Genomic DNA, 24759 nt, shown 5'->3' on the forward strand with positions numbered 1-24759 from the left:
ACTGTTGAGTTGTTCCCAATAGTTGTTGGGAGGAAAGTGCATCCCTTGAAGCATCTCAGGGATTTCTTGATGATGAGCTTCCTCATGCATCTCTTGAGAACCGTGAAGGGTCTCTCTTGCTTGCTTCATCCTTTTCTTGGTGATGGGCTTATCCTCTTCAATGAGGATGTCTCCTTCTATGATAACTCCAGCTGAGTAACATAGATGGCAAATAAGGTGAGGAAAAGCTAGCCGTGCCGTGGTGGAGGGCTTGTCGGCTATTTTGTAGATTTCATTGGAGATGACCTCACGAACTTCTACTTCCTCTCCAATCATGATGCTATGAATCATGATGGCCCGATCCACAGTAACTTCAGATCGGTTGCTAGTGGGAATGATAGAGCGTTGAATGAACTCCAACCATCCTCTAGCTACAGGCTTGAGGTCCAGTCTTCTTAGTTGGACTGGCTTGCCTTTGGAGTCTCTCTTCCATTGAGCTCCTTCCACACATATGTCCATAAGGACTTGGTCCAACCTTTGATTAAAGTTGACCCTTCTAGTGTAGGGGCGTTCATCTCCTTGCATCATGGGCAAGTGGAATGAACCTCACATTTTCCGGACTAAAATCTAAGTATTTCCCCCGAAACATTGTGAGATAATTCTTTGGACTCGGGTTCATACTTTGATCATGGTTCCTAGTGATCCATGCATTGGCATAGAACTCTTGAACCATTAAGATTCCGACTTGTTGCATGGGGTTGGTTAGGACTTCCCAACCTCTTCTTCGGATTTCATGTCGGATCTTCGGATACTCATTTTTCTTGAGCTTGAAAGGGACCTCAGGGATCACCTTCTTCTTTGCCACAACATCATAGAAGTGGTCTTGATGGCTCTTGGAGATGAATCTTTCCATCTCCCATGACTCGGAGGTGGAAGCTTTTGTCTTCCCTTTTCCTTTTCTAGAGGATTCTCCGGCCTTAGGTGCCATTGATGGTAATGGAAAAACAAAAAGCTTGTGCTTTTACCACACCAAACTTAAAATATTGCTCACCCTCGAGCAATAGAAGAAAGAAGAGAAGAAGAGGAAGAAGAAAATATGGAGGAGAAAGAGAGATGTAGGTTCGGCCAAGGTATGGAAGAGGGGTTGTGTTGTGTGAAAATGAAGTAGAATGGAAGGGTATATATAGGGAGAGGGGAGAGTATATGTTCGGCCATTTAGGGTGGGAATGGGTGGGAAAATGGTTTTGAATTTTTGAAGGTGGGTGGGGTTTATGGGGAAGAGTGGATGGATGTGAGTGGTGAAGGGGGTAATTGGGAAGAGAGATTGAGGTGATTGGTGAAGGGTGTTGGGAAGTGTGACATGGGGAAGAGTAATCACAAAAATAGGATTAGGAGGTAAGGTGGGAATATAGTAGGTGGGGATCCTGTGGGGTCCACAGATCCTGAGATGTCAAGGAATTCCATCCCTGCACCAAATAGGCATGTAAAATGCCTTTGCGCACCATTCTGGCGTTTAAACGCCCATTGGTGCATGTTCTGGGCGTTCAACGCCCACATGTAACATGTTTCTGGCGTTGAACGCCAGTTTCATGCTTGTTACTGGCGTTCAGCGCCAGCTTTTCCTCTTAGGCAGATTCCTGGCGTTCAGCGCCATAATGTTGCTTGTTTCTGGCGTTCAGCGCCAGGTTGATGCTCTGTTCTGGCGTTGAACGCCAGCCAGATGCTTCTTACTGGCGTTGAACGCCAGCCTGTGCTTCCTCCAGGGTGTGATTTTTCTTCTGCTGTTTTTGATTCTGTTTTTAATTTTTATATTTTTTTCGTGACTCCTCATGATCATGTACCTAATAAAAGACAAAATAACAACAAAATAAAATAAATAGAAATTAGATAAATAAAATTGGGTTGCCTCCCAACAAGCGCTTCTTTAATGTCAATAGCTTGACAGTGGCTCTCATGGAGCCACAAAGGTGATCAGGTCAATGTTGTATAGTCCCAACACCAAACTTAGAGTTTGGATATGGGATCTTAACACCAAACTTAGAGTTTGGTTGTGGCCTCCCAACACCAAACTTAGAGTTTGACTGTGGGGGCTCTTCCTGACTCTGAACTGAGAGAAGCTCTTCATGCTTACTCTCTTTTGTCACAGAGGGATGGCCATGTGCCTTAAACACAAGGTAGTCCCCATTCAATTGAAGGACTAATTCACCTCTGTTGACATCTATCACAGCTCCTGCTGTGGCTAGGAAAGGTCTTTCAAGGATGATGCAATCATCCTCTTCCTTCCTAGTGTCTAAGATTATGAAATCAGCAAGGATGTAAAGGCCTTCAACCTTTACTAACACGTCCTCTACTATTCCATAAGCTTGTCTTAATGACTTGTCTGCCAATTGTAATGAGAACAAGGCAGGTTGTACCTCAATGATCCCCAGCTTCTCCATTACAGAGAGTGGCATAAGATTTATCCCTGACCCCAGATCACACAGAGCTTTTTCAAAGGTCATGGTGCCTATGGTACAAGGTATTAAGAACTTGCCAGGATCTTGTTTCTTTTGAGGTAGAATTTGCTGAATCCAGGTATCCAGTTCACTAATGAGCAAGGGAGGTTCACTTTCCCAAGTCTCATTACCAAACAACTTGGCATTCAGCTTCATGATAGCTCCTAAATATTGAGCAACTCGCTCTCCAGTCACATCTTCATCCTCTTCAGAGGAAGAATAGTTTTCAGAGCTCATGAATGGCAGAAGGAGATTTAATGGAATCTCTATGGTCTCTATATGAGCCTCAGATTCCTTTGGATCCTTAATAGGAAACTCCTTCTTGCTTGAGGGACGTCCCAGGAGGTCTTCCTCATTAGGATTTTCGTCCTTCTCCTCCCTTGTGCATTCGGCCATATTGATTATATCAATGGCATTGCACTCTCCTTTTGGATTCTCTTCTGTATTGCTTGGGAGAATACTGGGAGGAGTTTCAATGACTTTCTTACTCAGCTGGCCCACTTGTGCCTCCAGATTTCTAATGGAGGATCTTGTTTCACTCATGAAACTGAAAGTGGCCTTTGACAGATCAGAGACTAGATTGGCTAAATTAGAAGTGTTTTGTTCAGAATTCTCTATCTATTGCTGAGAAGATGATGGAAAAGGCTTGCTATTGCTCAGCCTATTGCGTCCACCATTGTTAAAGCCTTGTTGAGGCTTTTGTTGATCCTTCCATGAGAAATTTGGATGATTTTTCCATGATGAGTTATAGGTGTTTCCATAAGGTTCACTCATGTAATTAACTTCTGCCATGGTAGGGTTCTCAGGATCATAAGCTTCTTCAGAAGCTGCCTCTCTAGTACTGTTGGATGCATGTTGCCATCCATTCAGATTTTGAGAGATCATGTTGACCTGTTGAGTCAACACTTTGTTCTGAGCCAATATGGCATTCAGAGCATCAATTTCAAGAACTCCTTTCTTCTAAGGTATCCCATTATTCACGGAATTCCTTTCAGAAGTGTACATGAATTGGTTGTTTGCAACCATGTCAATGAGCTCTTGAGCCTCTTCAGGCGTTTTTCTTTAGGTGAATAGATCCACCTGCAGAATGGTCCAATGACATTTTCGAAAATTCAGATAGACCATAATAGAATATATCTAATATGGTCCATTCTGAAAACATGTCAGATGGACATCTTTTGGTCAGCTGCTTGTATCTTTTCCAAGCTTCATAGAGGGATTCACCATCTTTTTGTTTGAAGGTTTGAACATCCACTCTCAGCTTGCTCAACTTTTGAGGAGGAAAGAATTTATCCAAGAAGGCTGTGACCAGCTTATCCCAGGAGTCCAAGCTATCCTTAGGTTGTGAATCCAACCATATTCTAGCTCTGTCTCTTACAGCAAAAGGGAAAAGCATGAGTCTGTAGACTTCAGGATCAACTCCATTCGTCTTTACAGTCTCACAGATCTGCAAGAACTCAGTTAAAAATTGATAAGGATCTTCAGATGGAAGTCCATAAAACTTGCAGTTTTGTTGCATTAAAGCAACTAGTTGAGGCTTAAGCTCAAAATTATTGGCTCCAATGGCAGGAATGGAGATGCTTCTTCCATCAAACTTGGACATTGGCTTTGTGAAGTCACCAAGCATTCTCCTTGCATTATTATTATTTTCGGCTGCCATCTCCTTCTCTTGTTCTAATGTTTCTGAAAGGTTACCTTTAGATTGTTGTAACTTAGCTTCTCTTAATTTTCTCTTCAGGGTCCTTTCAGGTTCTGGATCAATTTCAACAAGAGTGCCTTTATCCTTGTTCCTGCTCATATGAAAGAGAAGAAAATAAGAAAAGAAAGAGGAATCCTCTATGGTCACAGTATAGAGATTCCTTTATGTTAGGAGAAGAAAGGGGATAAGGAAAGGAGAATGGTTCGGATTTTTAGATGAGAGAGGTGAAGAGAAGTGTTAGTAATTAAATAATTAATAGAATAAAAAAAGAGAGGGGGGATTTCGAAAAAAATTTTGAAAAAGGGATTAGCAATTTTCGAAAATTAGAGATAAGATGTAATTGAAATTAAAATTTAAAACAATTAATTAATTAAAAAGAATTTTTGAAAAAGAAAGAGGTATTTTCGAAAATTGAAGAGGAAAAAGTAGTTAGGTGGTTTTGAAAAAGATAAGAAACAAACAAAAAGTCAAATAGTTAGTTGAAAAAGATATTAAAATCAAATTTGAAAAAGATAAGAAGATAGATAAGATATTTTGAAATCAAATTTTGAAAAAGATAAAATTTTTTGAAAAAGATATGATAAAAAGATAAGATAAAAATTTTTAAGAAAAAGATATTTTGAAAAAGATTTAATTTTTTTTAAATGACTTTAACTAACAAGAAACTACAAGATAAGATTCTAGAATTTAAAGATTGAACCTTTCTTAATAAGAAAGTAACAAACTTCAAATTTTTGAATCAATCACATTAATTGTTAGCATATTTTTGAAAATATGATATAAAGATCAGAAAAAGATTTTGAAAAATAATTTTTAAAATTTTCGAAAATAAGAAAAAATGGAAGAGATATGATTTTTGAAAAAGATTTTTAAAAGATAAGATTTTTAAAATTTTTGAAAATTTTGACTTGACTTGTAAGAAACAACTAATTTTTAAAATTTTTGACCAAGTCAACCCAAAATTTCGAGAATTTGGAAGGAAATAAGGAAAAGATATTTTTTTGATTTTTGAATTTTTAATTATGAGAGAGAAAAACAACAAAAATACTCAATGCATGAAATTTTTAGATCAAAACAATGAATGCATGCAAGAATGCTATGAATGTCAAGATGAACACCAAGAACACTTTGAAGATCATGATGAACATCAAGAACATATTTTTGAAAAATTTTTGATGCAAAGAAAACATGTAAGACACCAAACTTAGAAATCTTTAATGCATGGACTCTAACAAACCAAAAATGCATATATAAAAAAAAAACAACAAACAACACAAAACAAGAAAACATCAAGATCAAACAAGAAGACTTGTCAAGAACATCTTGAAGATCATGAAGAACACTATGAATGCATGAAGTTTTCGAAAAATGCAAGAAAAATTTTTAAAGCATGCAATTGACACCAAACTTAAAGATTGACTCAAGACTCAAACAAGGAACACAAAATATTTTTTATTTTTATGATTTTTTAATTTTTTGGATTTTTATTAATTTTTTCGAAAATAATGTTAGGAAAAACGAAAAAGAAAAGAAAAATTTTGAAAAAGATTTTTTGAAAAGAAAATTACCTAATCTGAGCAACAAGATGAACCGTCAGTTGTCCATACTCGAACAATCCCCGGTAACGGCGCCAAAAACTTGGTGGACGAAATTGTGATTCCTTTGTTATTGTATTTTGTAAAATTCATTGCTTTTTCAACTATGTGTGGACACAACTCCGTTCAACTTAATCAGCAAGTGTACTGGGTCATCCAAGTAATACCTTACGTGAGTAAGGGTCGATCCCACATAGATTGTTGGTATGAAGCAAGCTATGGTCACCTTGTATATCTCAGTTAGGCAGATTAAATGGTTATGGGTTTCGAAAATTAATAGTAAACAGAAAATAAAAAGGGATAGAAATACTTATGTAAATCAATAGTGGGAATTTCAGATAGGCGTGCGGAGATGCTGGAATCCTTTCGAATCTCTATTTTCTTATTGCTTTCATCCAATCCTTCTTACTCCTTTCCATGGCAAGCTGTATGTAGGGCATCACCGTTGTCAATGGCTACATCCCATCCTCTCAGTGAAAATGGTCCTATGCTCTGTCACAGCACGGCTAATCATCTATCGGTTCTCAATCAGGTTGGAATAGAATCCCTTGATTCTTTTGCGTTTGTCATCACGCCCAGCCTTCAGGAGTTTGAAGCTCGTCACAGTCATTCAATCCCGGAATCCTACTCGGAATACCATAGACAAGGTTTAGACTTTCGGATCCTCAGAATGCCGCCATCTATCTAACTTATACCACGAAGATTCTTGGGGAATCTAAGAGATATGCGCCCGGCCTAAAGTAGAACGGAAGTGGTTGTCAATCACGCGTTCATAGGTGAGAATGATGATGAGTGTCCGGATCATCACATTCATCAAAGTGTTGCAAGTATATCTTGGAATAGAATAAAAGAGAATTGATAGAAAGTAATAATAATTATATTGAAACTTGAGGTACAGCAGAGCTCCACCCTTATCTATGGTGTGCAGAAACTCCACCGTTGAAAATACATAAGTGAAAGGTTCAGGCATGGCCGAATGGCCAGCCCCCTGATGATCAGAGACCGAATAATCAAAGGCTAAACAGTCAAAGATTGAACTATCAAAAGATGTCTAATACAATAGTAAATCATCCTATTTATACTAGACTAGCTACTAGGGTTACATGAGTAAGTAATTGATGCATAAACCCACTTTCGGGGCCCACTTGGTGTATGCTTGGGCTGAGCTTGATCTATCCACGAGCTGAGGCTTTTCTTGGAGTTGAACTCCAAGTTATAACATGTTTTGGGCATTCAACTCCGGATCATGACGTGTTTCTGGCGTTTAACTCCAGACAGCAGCATGTACTTGGCGTTCAACGCCAAGTTACGTCATCAATTTCCGAATAAAGTATGGACTATTATATATTGCTGGAAAGCTCTAGATGTCTACTTTTCAATGCCATTGAGAGCGCGCCATTTGGAGTTCTGTAGCTCCAGAAAATCCATTTCGAGTGCAGGGAAGTCAGATTCCAACAGCATCGGCAGTCCTTTTGTCAGCCTTTTTCAGAGTTTTGCTCAAGTCCCTCAATTTCAGCCAGAAATTACCTGAAATCACAAAAAAACACACAAACTCATAGTAAAGTCCAGAAATCTGAATTTAACATAAAAACTAATGAAAACATCCCTAAAAGTAGCTTGAACTTACTAAAAACTACCTAAAAACAATGCCAAAAAGCGTATAAATTATCCGCTCATCAATAAACCTTCCCTTAAAGCACATAATAGTTAGCAAATAACAGGGCATTTTCTTGCTTAAAATGTGGAATCTACATTGCTCTGGTCAACGTCCCCACATTTCAAGGTCACCAAAAATGATCTTGAATATCCTTATGACAGATAGATAGATAGATAGATAGATATAGGTGTTAGACGAGAATGTATATAAGAAAATCAAGAAAAAGTAGACCGATCTTGTACTTGCTATGTTGATAAATCTGAGTGTAATTCTGTTATAGCAATCACGAACATATCTATTTTGCTAGAAATCATGGATGAGTAATTTATTGTGTTTTGGCTTCGCAATTCTCTTGATTAATTAACTAGAACATTAACAAGATATACAAAAGTTGAATCAAATACAACAAATTTGTTATTTATTATCATATATGAATTGCCAGAGCCAAAGCAATATATCGTACAAATAGAATAAAATGATGGTGCTTCACTTTATCAAATTAGTTATTATCGTATTAGAACTGTTTTTCAAGATAGTTAATTACTTTTTTATCCGCTTGAAAAGCCTTAGTCAAAACTTCAGGAGAAATAGGTGGAGTGGATCCAAAAATCAGCATTTGCAACTGTGATAACACCTGAATTTTGACTGCTAAGACCAGAAATAGCAACAGCGTTGCCATAACCGGAGAGATTCTAACTAACACCAAAGTCCAGTTTCCCCCATAACAAGAAACCAGTGCTTGGGGACTTCTAGAAGGGACCATGCCTTAATCGGAAATTCACGATTTTTACTATAACCAATCCCATGGAGGCAACCTGATGCAAGCCAAGATCCTGATTTACAAGTTTCCAAGGGAAGTGAGACTTTGACAACAGCTTCAAAACCCTCCCACTCTGTATATGGTGAAATTGAGAAAAGGATTGCAGATCTTCAGTTTAAAAATTCAGGAAAGGATCTCAGAGCCCTTAAGTAGAATCTGGAAGTAATGTAGAGATACAAAGATTCACTAGATATTACAAGAGACCAGGAAACAAATTACCCTTCTGACAGAGGTCTGAGTGAAAGCTCGGAACTACAGACCCCAAGACAACAGACCAACCCAACATTTGTCACTGATGATATTTCAAGTTCACCCCAGGGTAGAAAGTTTCCAATTATCATCATGAAGCCAGCACAAATCTCAAGGAAATCCAATGCCGCTACCAAAGAAATGACTAATGGCAAATCAGGCCGCATCAAGTTTTCTACCAATGATCCCAAAGATGGAAGATTGCTTGACAATATTGAAAGTCAAACAGCAAAAGGATCCAGTTCAACAAATCCTTTTAGTCAACGCTTCCATTCTACAGATAAGAGTAACATGAAGAAAACTTCAAAATTAATGCAAGCCTCAAAAGTCCCACAGGTCATCAATGGAGAGGACACCAATAACTCCAGCCATACAATAGAGACTAGAAGCCCAAGAGTACAAAATAAGTTTGGTTTTGAGAAGCATTCACCTACAAACCAATCATCAGAGTCCAAAAGTAAAAGAAGACAACACAAGCAATCATCAGAGTCATTGTCCCTAAGTTCCACCCCTAAGCAAAAAGTTTGTACCTTGCAGCAATGAAATGAAGGCTTCACAAGATCCGGTGTCAAAAGAGGAACTTTAAGCATCAAGTTGATATTATTTCCTCCAATGTTGACAGCAACAGAAGCATGGATTCTCACCGTGACATAGAGGGCACCCAAGCTGATCATTCTGAAAGCAACAATAGCATTTCCATTCAACAGGTGACTCACATGAATCAAAATGTAAGTATTTCTTCCTCCCATTATACAATGGTTGCCCATAAGCATAAAGTACTAGGTTTAATATTCTTTCATTGATCAGACTGCTACAAAGGAGCTAAGCAAAGAAAGTGCTATGGCCATGATAATAGTTATTTCAGAACAACAAAGTCCAGTTTCTGTTCTTGATCTGCAATTTTACAGTGAAGATCGACCTTCTCCAATTAAAAAGAAGACAGAAACCTCAAAAGATTTAGGTACATTCTACACTTAAGTTTTTGTGATATTCACTTAAAATCATCTATAGGAAAGGAGTTTGGATTACATTTTAACTCTTTCATATTTATATTTCTACAGATGAAGATTTAGCCACTCCTGATAACATAGGGCATGTATTGGACCTTCCTCTTTCATTCAATAACACAAAGGCCAACTTCAGCAATGGAACCAGTGATGATGACCTTCAAACTCAGAATTTGGATCAAGTTCTTTGGAAAAAATGACAATAATAGCGAGAAATTCACCAATTGCAGAGAGAAAAAAGATTCTGACCGTAAATACATAGCAGAAATATTGCTCACATCAGGGCTGCTCAGTAGCCCCAGCTTAATCCAGGTAGTTCATTCACCAGGTCACCTGATAAACCCAAAGTTGTTCTTTGCACTTGAACTATTGAAGACAAACAAGCTGCAGTTCAATATGAAGCACAATGCTGGGAAGATTCTTAGGATAAATAATCTTGAAGAAATGCAAAGAAAACTCATATTTGATGTTGTTAATGAGATTCTAGTACAAAAAATTAGTGTCTTAATATATGTATATTTTGGCTAAAAAATAAGTTTGAGATTCTTAATTTGCAAGGAAACAGGCAAGCATTATTTATAAGCCTAAACCAGTACAAGTCATGTGATGATAAATAAATATTTGAGCTTTAATCATTTAAAGAATCTTTACAACTCATGAAACAGCTTGAGTTATATGAGAAAGTGGCAAGAAATTTAACTTTGTTAACCAAAATATTCAACTTTTTAGCAGTTATTTCTCTCAATAACTGCATAGAATTGCTATAGAGCTTTCTTTGACATGAAGCTAGCAGAGAATTTGATAAGTAAATAACTCAATTGGAACTTCAAATTACATAAATTAAAAATATAATATATAGAATATAACTCTATGGCTTTTTGTTGTTGATGACATCATTCAAAAGTCCAGCCCATGTATTGCTATCACGGGGTCCACTAGAATACGACGAGACATGCGAAAACTGAGGATATGATGTAATTCCGGTAGTAGAAGGATATTGGTTGAAGTACGCCATGCCATTTGGAACAGGATGAAAAGGAATAGGGAGGACTCCACCATAAGGTTGATAAGGAAGGACCACTGGATAATGATGCATAGGATATTGTGGCAATCCTGGTATCTTGGTTGTGGCTGCATCTTGAACTCCGGTCGCTTCTATTCCTGATGTGTTGGTCTTATCTTTTAATGTCTCTTCACTTAGACTGATTTCTTTGGTCTAAACATAAATCACAATTTTTAAATAATTACGATACATAATTTATGCAAAGTGTTTGTCTCACTCGCCCTTAAACTCTCGGTTGCACTTATGGTATTGGATTAATATAATTTAAATTCAAATTAAGACTTTAATTTTCCTTCTTGAATTATCTAATATAAATTATTAGATATGCAAAATGTTACCTTCTGTCGACTTTTTTTTGCCATTTGCTCTAATCTTCGGTGTCTCTGTCAATTTAGATACAGACTTCTTGCTTCCACAACCCTTGAATTTTTTGTAACAGAATAATAAGAAATAATATAAGCACTACGAGAATAATATGTTGCAAATTTGAATTGAAATGACAATAAATTTGATAGATGGTATAACATGGACAAATGCTTACTTTAAAATTATTTTTATTGTGCACGGGTGTATTTTCTATTGATTTTGTGTTCTGAGAGGGAGTCTGGTTATTGGCATCACATTCTTCAACCTGCTAAAAAAATTTTAAAAATTGCTCAAAATATAGCATTATTTAATAGTTCTGTGAAAGACACTAAAATAATAGGTAAGCATAAAATATATCCTTAAGCAAGGCATTATATTAATACCATTGGTTCATCTTCAGTATTTGAGTATTCGGCGGGGGAGTTCTCCTTGGTGAGTAATGGACATGTCCTAACGAAATGTCTGCCTGACTTACAATGCGAACATCTTCGCCTCTTTTGGCCTTTTGGAACCTTTTCTTGGAGCCCCTTTTGACTTCACAACAGCTGGATCACCTATTAGCGCTGAAGTGGGGGAAAGCCTCGCTTGTGCATCACCTTTATTTTGCACCTTCGAAATTAGCTTAAGTAACTCACCTAAGATTTCCCTATAGTCTACTGAATTTTTGGAAGAAATATCACAAAGCTTCCAACAAATAGATGCCATTGCACCGCGTCTAAGTGTGGGCGCTATATCATCAGCGGTGTCTTGCTCGCCAATTGAGCATATAAAATCACTCTTTGCATCTCTTGTCCATCTTTTCAGGATAAGAGATGTAGGGACGCATTTTGCATTGCGATGCTTCAAGACCCCAAAGATGTGGGAGCACGGTAGTCCATGAGTCTCAAATAGCCTCCACTCACACGCAAACAGGTCCTTGTCTTTATTGTAAGACACTTTAAATTTCCATTGCTGATTAAAATACTCACTCGTGCTGTACTCAACAATGTCTCCACTGTTTGGGCATTCAGTCACATTTAAAGCACCTACTGCTTCTATCTCATCTTTCACAAGTTTGAAAATATTTCTAGTATAAAGTTCAGCAGCTTGTTTCTCAAAACTTTCCAAGCATGTAGTCAAAACAGGAAACTTATAAAAGGTTTCAAAGTCAGCAGTAAGATGGTTGTTTCGGTAATACCTTAGTACTTCACTAAATTTATGCATGAATTCAAGGAGACTTGTTTTACTGTCAACATAGTTCTTCAATAATGAATGAATTCCCTCACACTGTGATGTAGTTCTTATGCGGCCAAAGAAGTGCTCCCTCAAATATGCGGTAGCCCACTTCATTCTGTCATTATAAATGACCTGGATCCATTCATTCTCGGCAAGTTCGTATTTGGATATGATCTCGTTCCATCTCTGTTCAAATATTTGTACGGTAAATTGTCCATACAATAATACACTAAAATCGTCCCAAAAATGCTTGTTTTTATATTATGTACCGCATTACGATGGAGATGCCATACACAAAGGCGGTGTGGTATACCAGGAAATACTTCTAAGATAGCCTCTCTCATAGCACGGTCTCCGTCTGTCACAACGCCTCCGGGTAGTTTTCCTGACATGATTTCCAAAAATTCCTTCAGTGCCTACTTGAAAGTTTTGGACTTTTCATCTGAGAACAGAGCGCATCCAAAGATAGTCGTCTGGCCATGGTGGTTGGTCCCCTGAAAATATGACTAAGGGCTTGTTGTATACATTTTTCTTGTAAGTGGTGTCAAAAGCCAGTACATCGCCAAAACATTCGTAATCAACAACGCTTTCTCCATCAGCCCACACCAAATTATCCAACCTACCATCCTTTAAGGTGAACTTTCCTAGAAATAACGGGTCACTATCTGCCTTAGAAAATAGATAGGCCAATGCAGCAAATGCATCACCGTCTTTCAGTTTGCCACGCCTAGTCTTACTAATGTGGTTATGTAAGTCTTTGCTAGTAAAATCCACTTTATCATATCCACCTTTTTGGGAAATCATGTAACCCATTATGTTGCAAGTTTTAACACCACATGCTCGCAAGCTGTCTGCTTGTGTTTTATCGGCCTCATCAAGCCCACGATTCGCGGCAATAAGATGTCTGTACTTAGGTGGACACAGTGGATGATTGTGTTCACTCTCAAAGACACTAACTTTCCACTTACCCGTTCTATAGTGACGAATGAACCGAATCCTCACCTTGCAGTTGACACGAGTAATTGCCCTATGCTCCCTTTGCCGATTGTCCCTTTTAAGGTGCTTCCAATGTCTTTCTCCTGCTTTATTGCAAACCAACTGTCTTGTATTAATGTTGCCATTAGCATCCACCATCTTCAAGTCTTTTCGGGACACAAATCCATAGCACTTGGCATATTTGGCATAAAATTCACAAACTTGAGATTCTGTATCAAACGCCAGTCCCCATATGTCTTCGATGGTCAAATCAGTTATCAACTTTTCCAAACCACTAGCATTAATTATATCTGCCTCTGCTTCATCTACAGTTACATCCACCATATCATCACTTTCATCGGAACTGTACTCATACTCAACACTTAATTCCTCAGATTGATCACCATCCTTATACGACTCTTTGCCATCATTCTCCATGACTGAACTTAAAATTTTAACATGTTAGGTACTAACTAAATGCTAGGAAAATGGAATAGGCAAAATGAACTAAACTTTTTTTAATTAAAATTATTGGTCAATCAAATTCTATGAAACCTAAGAGCTATTGGTGCATAAGACTGTTAAAATAGTTTTTTCATACTTAAAAAAATTATAATAAACATGTGAAAGTCTAAGCTCAACTTCTAGGTGTTTTCACAGTTTTCTCAGTCATCCCTTGCATTTTCTCAACAGGTTCAATTCAATTTCCTTCTGAATTTCTTGAATTTCTGTGTGTGATTGATTTTTCCTTTTTTGCTCTCAATTTCCCATTAGTTTCTTATAAAGTTAAGTCCTTTATCATGTGTTTCTCAGTTACGGTTTACTACTTGTGTAACTGATTATTCTTTTCTTTTTTTTTTCCTACAAAAAATCCAGTTTTCTATGAATATGATTATGGAAAAGAGAAGCTTAACATCATTCAATTGTTAGGAAATATGGCTTCGGGCAAAGATGAGACAAAGGTAGAATTCTGAAAATAAGGTAACATTTCTTGTGAAATTGACTGTATTTGTTGTTGTTAATTACTTAGTTATCTTTTGTAATAGTACTGTGCAGGAGAAGATGGCAGAAACCGAGTTTTTATCACCAGCGGTGAAGTCTCTAACAAGAGATGCAGAAGAGAGGAGGGAAGTAGTGGGACTGCTATTATAACTCTTTGATCTTCCTGTAGTTCGAGGGCAAATTGGAAGAATTCAAGGGTGCATTGTAATGTTAGAATGATCTTCCTGTTTGAGGTTGCCTTTATTGAGTTCTCTCTAATCATTTTTTCATTCATTATTAATTTTGGTGAAGCAATTTTGAGCTTGCAATATGATAATATCTTAGGTTGGATTGATAATTGAGGATAACATTTGTACACCAGAGTGTATAAACCACTCAAGTTATTTATTTTGTGAATAAAAGTATCATCTTTTTCTCTTCTTATCCTTAAATATGTTGGCTGGTTTATAGGTTTAGTAGTTGTATAGTTGTATTGTTTCTAGGAAATATAATAAAGCGACCAATTTTCTAGATCAGCAACATAATAAGCATAAAAGTATATCAAGCAATTAAACCTGCAAGAGAATCCAAGCATGCAGCTGTTACAAGGCACCCTTCCAAGTTTAGTAAGGAAAGCTTTTGCAATCCTGAAAATGAACTAGGACATCATCGAAAATTAATGAAGAATAGATAATTATGAAATACTGAAACTCAAGAATGCTGTTCAAACTTGCAAGCTGAGATGCTATTATGTTTGGTTTAGTAACTTGTTCTTGCCACTCAGGTCTCAACTACCTCAAAAGCAGTCCCAAATCATTTGCAATAATAGTGATCTATGCTTCATAAACTATTCAAATTATCAAAATCAGAAACATGAATCGCACTATTCACAATCTAGGAGAGGCATACCAATTTCAAGAAACGCATAATTGGGACAATTTATCAAGCATACCAATAATAAATATTCAATCATCTACTTATCTAGTTAATTCAATTCATCTATTTTTTTTGTTAAAAACAAAGATGAAAAAACTATTTTTTCTATAACAAATGATTGGTCATAATCAAGGTCCATATTCATGTGAGAACTTATGTAACGCTATAATTTTACTTATAAAAGCATGCCAAACATCTCTCCTCATTTTACCTCCCAAATCAATGAATTCCAGTATCCTGCTATTTGAAAAAAGCATACTTATTGTGAGCAGAAAAAATGGAAATAGTAGAGTCAAAAAGAGCAGACCCTAAAGGCCCAACCGTTGCATTCTCTACCTTTAATCCTTGTTGTGTAAGATCCATTCTCATGGCTCTCTTCTCTCCCAACAAGTCAACTACTGGAATGTGTATTTGATGTTATCAATAGAAAAAGATAGTGATCCCTTTCTCCTTGCAGAAGAACTATTCTAAACCCCTCATTCTACTCATAATGAACAAATAGAAATTGTAACAAACTTTTAACAAAATTTTCCGCATAATTTCAATAAAGATTAATAAGATTTTCAGCTAATCACAATTTTAGCAAAATTTAAGCACAATTTTAACAATCCAATAGCCTTAGGTGTTTCTTAGTTGAAAAAAATCCAACGACAATACAATATCACAACAATACAATCCAATTACAATATCACAATAAACTACAGCAACTCACTCCAACCCAGTAATCTCAAGTCTCAACAGTCAAAATTATTCAATTCAGTAACAAGTTCACAGATTAACTAACAACAATTATTCAGCAATTATTCAACCAGTAACAACAGCAAGGTTCACAGACTAACTAACAAGTAACAAGAATTATTCAACAATTATAGTTTAAAAAAATTAATACCTAGAACTAAATGCCGGAACAGAGTAGAGCATATCAGTAGCAAAAAAAGGAATAGGATATGACCGAAGGACTGACGCGATGGAACAGAACTGGCACCGTCTAGATAGTGGCTACGCGACGGAGGCAGAAGGCGAGGCCGGCGACGGTGGTTTCGAAGCTCAAGTGTGGCTGCACGATGAAGGAGAACGTCATTACGACAATGGCTTCAAATAATTAATACAAGAAAGAATAAGAAGAAGGAAAAAAAATCACCCTAGGATGGAGCAGTTCTGAAATTCAAACAGTACAGGGAAAGGGAAGAGCTTTAAATCGTGACGGAGATGGTTGAATGGAGGCAGACAATGGTGGAACGGTGGCTGAAAGGCTGCGGAACAGAGGCTGAACAGAGGCTGGAACACGCGGCATAGAGGACTGAATAGAGGGCTAAGCAGCTCGAACAAGGGTTCGCCAAAAAGGGCAGAACGAGGGTTGGCCAAAAAAGAGACGCAGTAGCTTGGCTAACAAGGAGGCGGATGCGTGGCAAACAAGGGCGACGTTGCGGCGAAGCTGTTGCAGCGGCGGTGGCTGGACATTGAGGAACGCCAATGAGAGATGGCTGCTTCGGTGCTTCGGTGAAGCTGCGTTCGAGTTCTTTTCTGTCTTCTCTGTGTTCTTCAGTGTGTTCGTTCAGAGGCCAGAGAGAGGGAAGTGAGGGACTGAGGAGGAGCTCGGTGAGAGGAAGGAGGAGAGTGGCTGAGTGAGACTGTGAGAGAGAAGGGGCCAAGAAGGTGCTACGCGTTTTGGTTACAGGTTAGGGTTCCTTTAACCAACGGCACCGTTTTGAGCAAATTTTAGAAACCGGTCGGGTCCCGGTTCGGTTCGACCGACCGGTTCTCGACCGGTTTGATGGTCCAATGACGGTTTCTGAATCTTTCGGTTTTGATATATGACCGATTCATTTTTTATACCGGTACACGGTTCGACCGACCGGTTCGAACTGGTTTTCAGAATCTTGGTCTGAACCGCTTTTTCTTCCGGTTCATGATTTGACCGGTTCGTCCAATCGGTTCGAACCATTTTCAGATTGGGGGTTTTAACATTTGTCTGAGTTGTTTTTTGTAGCGGTTCATGGTTCAATCGGTTCAACCGGCCGGTCCCAACCGATTTTCAGAAGATAGATTATAACCATTCTCTCATGTTGTTTTTATTTTAAAATGCTTAATATATTTTAGTATCAAATTTTCAATTAAGCTTACAACACAGAAGTGGTTCAAGGAATCAAAATGCTAGAGTACAAATTAAGCTTCACCTAAATTCAACTATAATTGAACGAAAGACAGAAACATTAATTTTCAACAAGAGTCCATAAAAAATATAGTGCATAATAATTTTTTAAGTAAAAGAGATGAAACTAACAAGTCTTAGTAGTTAATATAATCTAAACATGACTACATGACAATTACAATTATTTAATTTTTCTTTGACTCCTTTTGTTTATACTTATTGTAATTCCTGGTAGCAGATTCAATGACATTACGTAGCATCAAGTTGTGGGGACTTAGAATCAAATCCAACGCAAGTCGCATCCTTGTACCATGATTAACCTGAAAAATATAAATATTTTAGGTTATCAACAAAACCATACACATTAGCAATTGAAGTACTATTTTTTTAGCAAAAGAAAATTACATTTATTGTATAACTATACGTCTTCCTGTAGTTTGTCATCCAGGTTGCCACCCATACAACACAATCATTACTGTGTTAAATAAGACGCAGTTAGCTTATGCAGATAAAAATTTGAAAGAGGAAAACACAAATACATATATTCCTTACGAGCCAGGAGCTTGTTCTCCTGTTTCTAGCATATCCACAAATGCAAAATCAAGTATCCTTAGCCTGAACGGAGTGTTGTATTTATAGAACGAGTCATACTTGAGCATATCTTCCAGATATTTTGCCTATTTATATATGAAAAAAATTAAATAAAGGACGATATTTGAAACCTAAAAAAAATGTCATAAAAGTGAAAATGGAAAAAGTTAATTTACCAATTTTACTATACTCGATCTCTTTTGCTCTTTATTTGTAGCAATCGGTAGGGAGTCTAGCAGAATTATTTGATGATTGCACAAATAAAAAACAACCAGATACCAATGTGTGTTGTTCTCGTTGACAGGTAAAAATATCTAGTATCAACTTTCACGTATTAGAATATTACTAGATACAATTTTTTTAAAAAGGTATAGAGTAGTTCATAAAGATAAATGCCATTAAATAATAAAACAAAATTAAAAATACAATAAATTATATACCTTTTTTAGACCTTCATCAACTTTTTCCATAAATTCTTTTTGATAATATTTCAACAGAACTTCAATTTTGGTATCAGATTGCAGTATGAATTGCTGAATTTAATAGTTAGGGGCTGAGTCAGTGACACCAATTGAGTAATAAGATAAAATAAATAAAAACGGTAACAAGCCTGAAAAAGACATTGCGTACCGAAAACACAGCTGGCAAATACCAGTTTGTTTGACATCCTATTTCTTTCTCCTGCATGGTTAGCATAGTAGCCACTAAATCCAACACCTATGTGGTAAATAATAAATATATTAGGAATTAAAGTATGCTAAAGATATCAATTTAATTATGCACTTACATCCCCATGTACCCACTCCTTAATTAATGACTTGAAATTGTCACGAGTTTCGCTAAATTTGTTTGTTGTCGCCAATACCTCATCACTACAAATACGAATCACATTAATATTGAACTATTTTTTAAATTTTTAGTAGATAGATAATGAGATATTTAACCTTCTTTTATTTGGTGCAAACACATAGGTTGCCATTTTAATATCTAAGTCATCCAAATCCATGTATGCAGGAGGCTTAAATAAAATCGGGATCCACTGGAAAAAAAAAATTGGTGAGATCACTAAGTTATGTAACCATAGAGGATTCATGTGAATGCTTATGATATGAGAACTTACAGATGGCCATTCAATTCTCCGTTTATTGTGCTTGATTTTTTCCTGGTTTAGGCTAGGCATGCTAATAGAATATCCACTTGGTGTACTCTTTTTTAAGAGTTCCTTTTGCTCCTCAGTTAGAGATTTGTGTGAGGTCCTTGGTGAAGTTTTTTATTTTTTGAAAAGTTGTCTTTAATAGAGGCAGTATTCACACCAACCTTATTTTCAGACAAATGTGAATTCCAGACAATTCTTCTCTTGGCCGTAGATATCTTCTTATCGCGTACACTTGTCTGTTTTGATGCCTTTTTATTTGTACCAGAGTCAGACTGATGATGTTGTGGAGACTTTAGCAGTTTAAGAATTTTATCTGTATCTCTTGGATTAGTAGATTGAAAAGGATATAAGAGAGTAGGAGGATGAAAATTTGTGACATTTGGACCTACAATAAATTTTGGTGGGAATATGTTGTATAGTGATGGATGCATGGTTATCGGATATTTGTTAGAATATATTGCAGCAATATAAAAATCGGGGTACATAGAATACAAAAATTGGGGTATGTGAGGTATATGGTTCAAGTACGAATAATGTAAGAGTTGGTTATCAATAGTATTAATGCTAACATCTCTTGTGTTTCTCTTGTTCTCGCTACGTTGAGGTGATCCGGATGATTCTCGCTTACCCATATCAAACACTCAAGCATATATGTAACACAATTAGAATTATAATGTGAATATAATTTGCTAATGATATGCTGAGAAGTGTTTTTATATATAGAATAAAATTTTGTTTGTTTATTCTTTATTATTAAAAAATATCTTTCAAAAAAATTTTATTGTTTTATATATATATATATATATCATATAATATAATTATAAAGAATGTGTATCTATGATTGTGGCTTAAAAAGATTTACTATTTAAAGTGGATATTATTTTTATTTACAAATTATTTAAAATAGATATTATTATTCAAATTTATTACTTTAAATTGATATTATAATGTACATATAATATAATGTGGAGAAATAATGGAGCTACTTCTGTCGAGGCATGTTCTATTCATAACATAAAGATTTGTCAAGAACCAACAGAAATTCTGAACAAGTACGTACTATTTTTTTTGTTTCTTCTATTATAAATTTATTTTGAATGGTCTTGTATAATTTGTTAATAATGAGTATAATTATTCACATATTTGATTAAAAGAATAAAATAAAACTATGTTGATTCTTTAAAAAAAAAATATGCTGCTACTACCCCGTCCCCCTTCTTTCTCCAAAAGGGGACCAAACCCAACCCTAACAGGTAAAAACCCCATTAGAACAGAATAACAGCTAGGCATCATCACCATTATCGGTTTCAAAAAGTTTGAGTGGTCTGCGCATAACACCTCCTAATGGGGCATCTCCTCTATCCCCGTTGATCCTTCCAAAACAAACCTACTTCTCTTTTATTTTTTTCTTTTTCACTCTGCCACAGCATTGTCCACTGGGGAAAAGTAACTGGCTGATGGGAGACCTGTTGCACGTCTTAACTTCGACCTCCCAATCACAGCACAGACATGCCTGACTGACAGCCTTGTTCCGAGAGTCTAAAGAAGCCCGAAACAAAGTAGCCTCAAGCTCCTCTCCTTCTTTATTCAATTTCCATTCTTGAACCAAACATTGATTTTTCTTCCAATGCTTCTCAGCCTAGTGTAGCACTTTCTACTCCCACGCTACAAATCTTGTTAGCCCCCTGTGCTAAAGCAATTGAAGAACAAGGGAATGCATGAGAAATACATCAATCCAACTATTTTCCCCTCCTCCTTCATTCAATTTCTTTGAGTATTCTTGTTTTTCTGAGTTAGTTTCTTTGATTGTTGATTGTTGTTAACAGGAAGAATTGTTGATTGTTGTTTTTGTTGAGTTAATTACTATTGCTTTTTTTTTCAAATTTCGGAGTTAATTTTTTACTTTGATCTGAATTTTTGTGCTATTAATTTGAATCTCGAAATTTTGTTCTCAGTTAGTTGTACATATTCTTCATGTTAATTATATTTTTGTATTCTTTTGTGTAAAAGCTAAATGGACTTTGGTTTTTTCATAGTAAATAAAATGAGATTTTAACCTTGCATGCAATGTTCTAATGTTACAGTGAACCCAATCCATCATTGAAGGATAGAGTGACTTTAGACTCATTAGCTAATTCTGTTGAGCAATTGACCCAAATAGTCCAATCTCTTGTTCAACGATTGGGAAATAATGTCAGCTCTCCCTCTAAGGTGTTTAAGGTCTTTAGTTCCGATTCTAAGACTCTTAACCAACAAAGTAGTGCGTCGAATAATTCATTGTTGTTATGCTGTATTGAGAAGGCCAAGACAGATCTGTCCATTGCTAAAAAAAGGAGAACAGATTCACTTGCTCCAATCAATATTCCTGGATTAGAGCTACCTAGTGTGAGTACTAAGTAATAAGTAGTTTATTATTATTATTATTTTTTTTTCACTAATAACAGTTTTTTTATATATTTAGTGGGTGCAAGTCTGTTTTAGACCAACAACTTCAATGGGTTTGAACAAAATTGAACTTGCAATTGCAGCATACTTGTATGGTAATCATTTGATGGATAAGTAAGTAAACTCAATTAGAATTTTATTTGTTAACGGTATTGTTGATTTGTTTAGCTATTTTTATTTATGTTAAATTATCTTTGGCAGCTACAAGGAGGATATAGTAATTTTAGAGTTTACAGCTCGCAGAGATGTATTCAGGAGCTTGATGCCAGGAAAGCCAATCGTTTCTCTTGTGCTATACTTAGTAGCAGATATGATGAGCATAGAGTTGACCAGAGAAAGTGGTTATTGGTTTTTACCCACAACTTTTGCGGTAAGTATATAGGAGTGTATACTAAAATAATATTGGTAGTTGTTATTTGTATTGCGCATATAAACTAGTGGCTGAAATAATGTAGCTGTCAGAGAAGACAAAATTGGATCCTAAAAGTCTGCCGCTTTGTATCATATATATGTTTATTTGGGCAAATTTGACTGCTTAAAAAGAGTAAGTTTATATCATTTTAAATTCATATTAGCAAATATTGGCATAAAATAATTTTAATAACTAAAATGACTTTCTCTTGATTAGGTCTTTATCCCTGTATCTGAATTCTGAAACTATTGACGAAGGTCATGAACACTGGTACCTCGTAGTGATTGATCGTGTTAAAGGCCATTTATTTGGACGAGGTATTGGAAGATCGTTCATTCTATGACTTTGAGACCACTCCAAATCTAATTTCTTCACAATTTGAATTTGAAGAGCCAGAAGGCCTTCCGACCCTCAAAGCTAGATCGTAAGATTGTATAATTAGTAGTTATTGATATGAAATTTATGCAATTATATAATACTCTAATATAGCTTCCTCGATATGTAAGAGTGACGCGGGTGTGTGGGTTGCAAGTTGGATGATAGCTTGTTTTGAAGATGATCATTTTAACATAAAGGTAATGTTATGCACTAATCTTTTCCTTCGTTCTTTCTTTTATATTTAAGTAGTTAAGCCTAATGTGTAATTATTCAAATTTTATTAGGTGGATGATGGGGTTCGCATGAAGATTGCAGTCTCACTCATGTTAAAGATTCATAATACGATCAGCTATACGGTCAAAAATAATGCCATTGAAAATCTTAATAAGCTGAATGATAATCACCATCGTGATGATTATGAATTTCCACAAGATTAGATTTGCAACATAGGATATTTATTATTATTATTATTTTTATTATTTTCTTGCGGGCATATGAGCCGTCTAGTGACATACGACATTATATTTTGTTTACGTTTGTGTTGGTATTTGTTTGTCGGATTATTTAATATCTCCATTTGACTAGAGATAAAAGTATTATTATTTTTAAGGGTGGGTTTTCTTGACCATCATTATTACTTCTATGTTTTATGATTTTTCCACTAGTGGTTCTTATTATTATGCCATTTTGACATTATGATTGATTTGATCATAATTATATAGATTCAAAATCAATACATATTAGCCTTGCTTGAGCATTTCCTTTGGATGGTAAATGACTAGTTTTGTTTATCAGTTTATAAGAGTTTGATGAAGCTATTCTGGTTTAAATTCTACTGATGTAATTCAACTTGTGAAATGTCTTTTATTTTGTGGAGTAGGTCCTAAGTTTCCAACATGGCTTAGGAGGCAAAGTTTTCTCAGGGTCTTGACAATGTCCAAATCAGGTATCTCAGACAAGGCTCCAATTTGGTTTTGGAATTGGACTTTGCAGCTCGAATTCCTGGATCTCTCTAACAATGAGATAAGTGGAGATCTATCTAATGTCTTCTTAAATTCCAGCATTATAAATTTGAGTTCTAATCTATTCAAGGGTCTATTGCCAAGTGTGTCTGCAAATGTTGAAGTGCTGAATATAGCCAACAACTCAATCTCTGGACCAATTTCTCCTTTAAAAATATATTTTTTCTTTCAATATGAATTTTTCCTTTAACAAATATGATATTGCCAGGTGACGTTATTCCCTTGTTCGCTGCCGATCCGCCTCCTTTTTTGGCCAAGCTTCTGCGTCTGTTTTTTGGCCAACCCTTGTTCTGCCCTTTTTGGCCAACCCTTGTTCAAGCTGCTTAGCCCTCTATTCAATCCTCTGCACCGCGTGTTCGAGCCTCTGTTCAGCCTCTATTTCGTGGCCTTTCAGCCACCGTTCCGGCATTGTCTGCCTCCATTCAGCCATCTCCGTCGCGATTTAAAGCTCCTCCCTTTCCCTGTACTATTTGAATTTCAAAACTGCTCCATCCTAGGGTGATTTTTTTTCCTTCTTCTTGTTCTTTCTTGTATTAATTATTCAGTTATTGTTTTTTTATTGTTATTTTTATGGTTAGTATGTTTTCTAGTTCTTATTTTGTTGTTAGTTTACTGTAGTTTAAAATGTTAATTGTTCTTGTTATTTTGATTTTCAGTTTTAATTGATCTTATTAACTTGTTAATTTGATAAATTATTGTTTTGGTGTTGTTCTCTACCTTTTGATTGTTATATTATGTTTTGATGTGGTTGATTTAATAAATTTTTCATTGAGTGGAAGGTGAAAACTTGCCATGGTGGTAAAAATAACATGTACACTCCAATTCTACATCAATGACAGGCATTTTTCAAGGAGCACCCTCTATTTGTCAAGAATGATTTCTATATCACTGGAGAGTCATATGCTGGACACTACATTCCAGCTCTTGCATCAAGGGTTCGCCAAGGCAACAAAGCAAAGGAAGGAATAATAATCAATCTCAAGGTCTCAAAACTGTCTATGTACATTACAAGGTTTGTTAATTGCCTTTACTTGATAATAATTATACTGATTCTCTTGATCAATTTCATAAACAGGGTTTTGCTATTGTATTTGTCAGGTATTGATGGTGGAGATGCATGTATGACTTCATTATATAAATGCAATGCCATATTCAGTCGGATAATATCCATCGCCGGCAAAATTAATGTATGGTATCATAAGAAGACAGTTAGGGATGCTTTAGGTGTTGGGGACTTGGACTTTGTTTCGTGTAGTAGCACAGTCTATGATGCTATGATGCAGGACTGGATGAGAAATCTCGAAGTTGGAATTTCGGCTCTTCTTGAGGATGGAATCCATGTTCTTGTATATGCTGGAGGAGAAGATCTCATATGCAATTGGCTTGGTAAGCTTTTTGCAGCCAACTCAATTAATTTGAAGCTAAAGTTGGTTGTGTCGGAAGGACAAAAAAAGAAGTGCAATGATCAGCATTCTTAATGCTTTTATTTCTCATTGCTCAGGGAATTCAAGGTGGGTTCATGCAATGGAGTGGTCAGGTCAAAATGAGTTTGGAGCAGCTTCTATT

At 36.2% G+C, this 24759-nt stretch overlaps 2 protein-coding genes and 1 pseudogene across 2 annotated transcripts; 1 reads left to right on the forward strand and 2 right to left on the reverse strand.

The window, feature by feature from the left end:
• Positions 1-9210: 9210 nt before the first annotated feature.
• On the forward strand, positions 9211-10029 carry LOC130979021 (protein LONGIFOLIA 1-like; annotated as a pseudogene).
• A 340-nt stretch (positions 10030-10369) lies between these two features.
• LOC130979027 (protein FAR1-RELATED SEQUENCE 5-like) lies at positions 10370-12537 on the reverse strand. Its single transcript, XM_057902380.1, has 4 exons — positions 12415-12537; positions 11406-12331; positions 11186-11195; positions 10370-10717 (listed from the first exon to the last, which is right to left on the reverse strand). The coding sequence occupies exons 1-4, from the start codon at positions 12535-12537 to the stop codon at positions 10370-10372; spliced, it is 1407 nt and encodes a 468-aa protein (XP_057758363.1).
• A 46-nt stretch (positions 12538-12583) lies between these two features.
• LOC130979036 (protein FAR1-RELATED SEQUENCE 5-like) lies at positions 12584-13558 on the reverse strand. Its single transcript, XM_057902392.1, has one exon. The coding sequence runs from the start codon at positions 13556-13558 to the stop codon at positions 12584-12586; it is 975 nt and encodes a 324-aa protein (XP_057758375.1).
• Between the last annotated feature and the right edge of the window lie 11201 nt (positions 13559-24759).

This window comes from Arachis stenosperma, chromosome 1 (assembly GCF_014773155.1).
Source record: "Arachis stenosperma cultivar V10309 chromosome 1, arast.V10309.gnm1.PFL2, whole genome shotgun sequence".
In the NCBI taxonomy this organism is placed as follows: Eukaryota; Viridiplantae; Streptophyta; class Magnoliopsida; order Fabales; family Fabaceae; genus Arachis; species Arachis stenosperma.

Excerpts from the sequence above, each read along its gene's own strand:
- LOC130979036 (XM_057902392.1), bottom strand. The coding sequence starts at position 13,558 with ATGGAGAATGATGGCAAAGAGTCGTATAAGGATGGTGATCAATCTGAG.
- LOC130979027 (XM_057902380.1), bottom strand. The coding sequence starts at position 12,537 with ATGTCAGGAAAACTACCCGGAGGCGTTGTGACAGACGGAGACCGTGCT. Across the intron at positions 12,332-12,414 it reads GGCATCTCCATCGTAATGCG|AGATGGAACGAGATCATATC; the intron begins GTACATAATATA and ends ATATTTGAACAG.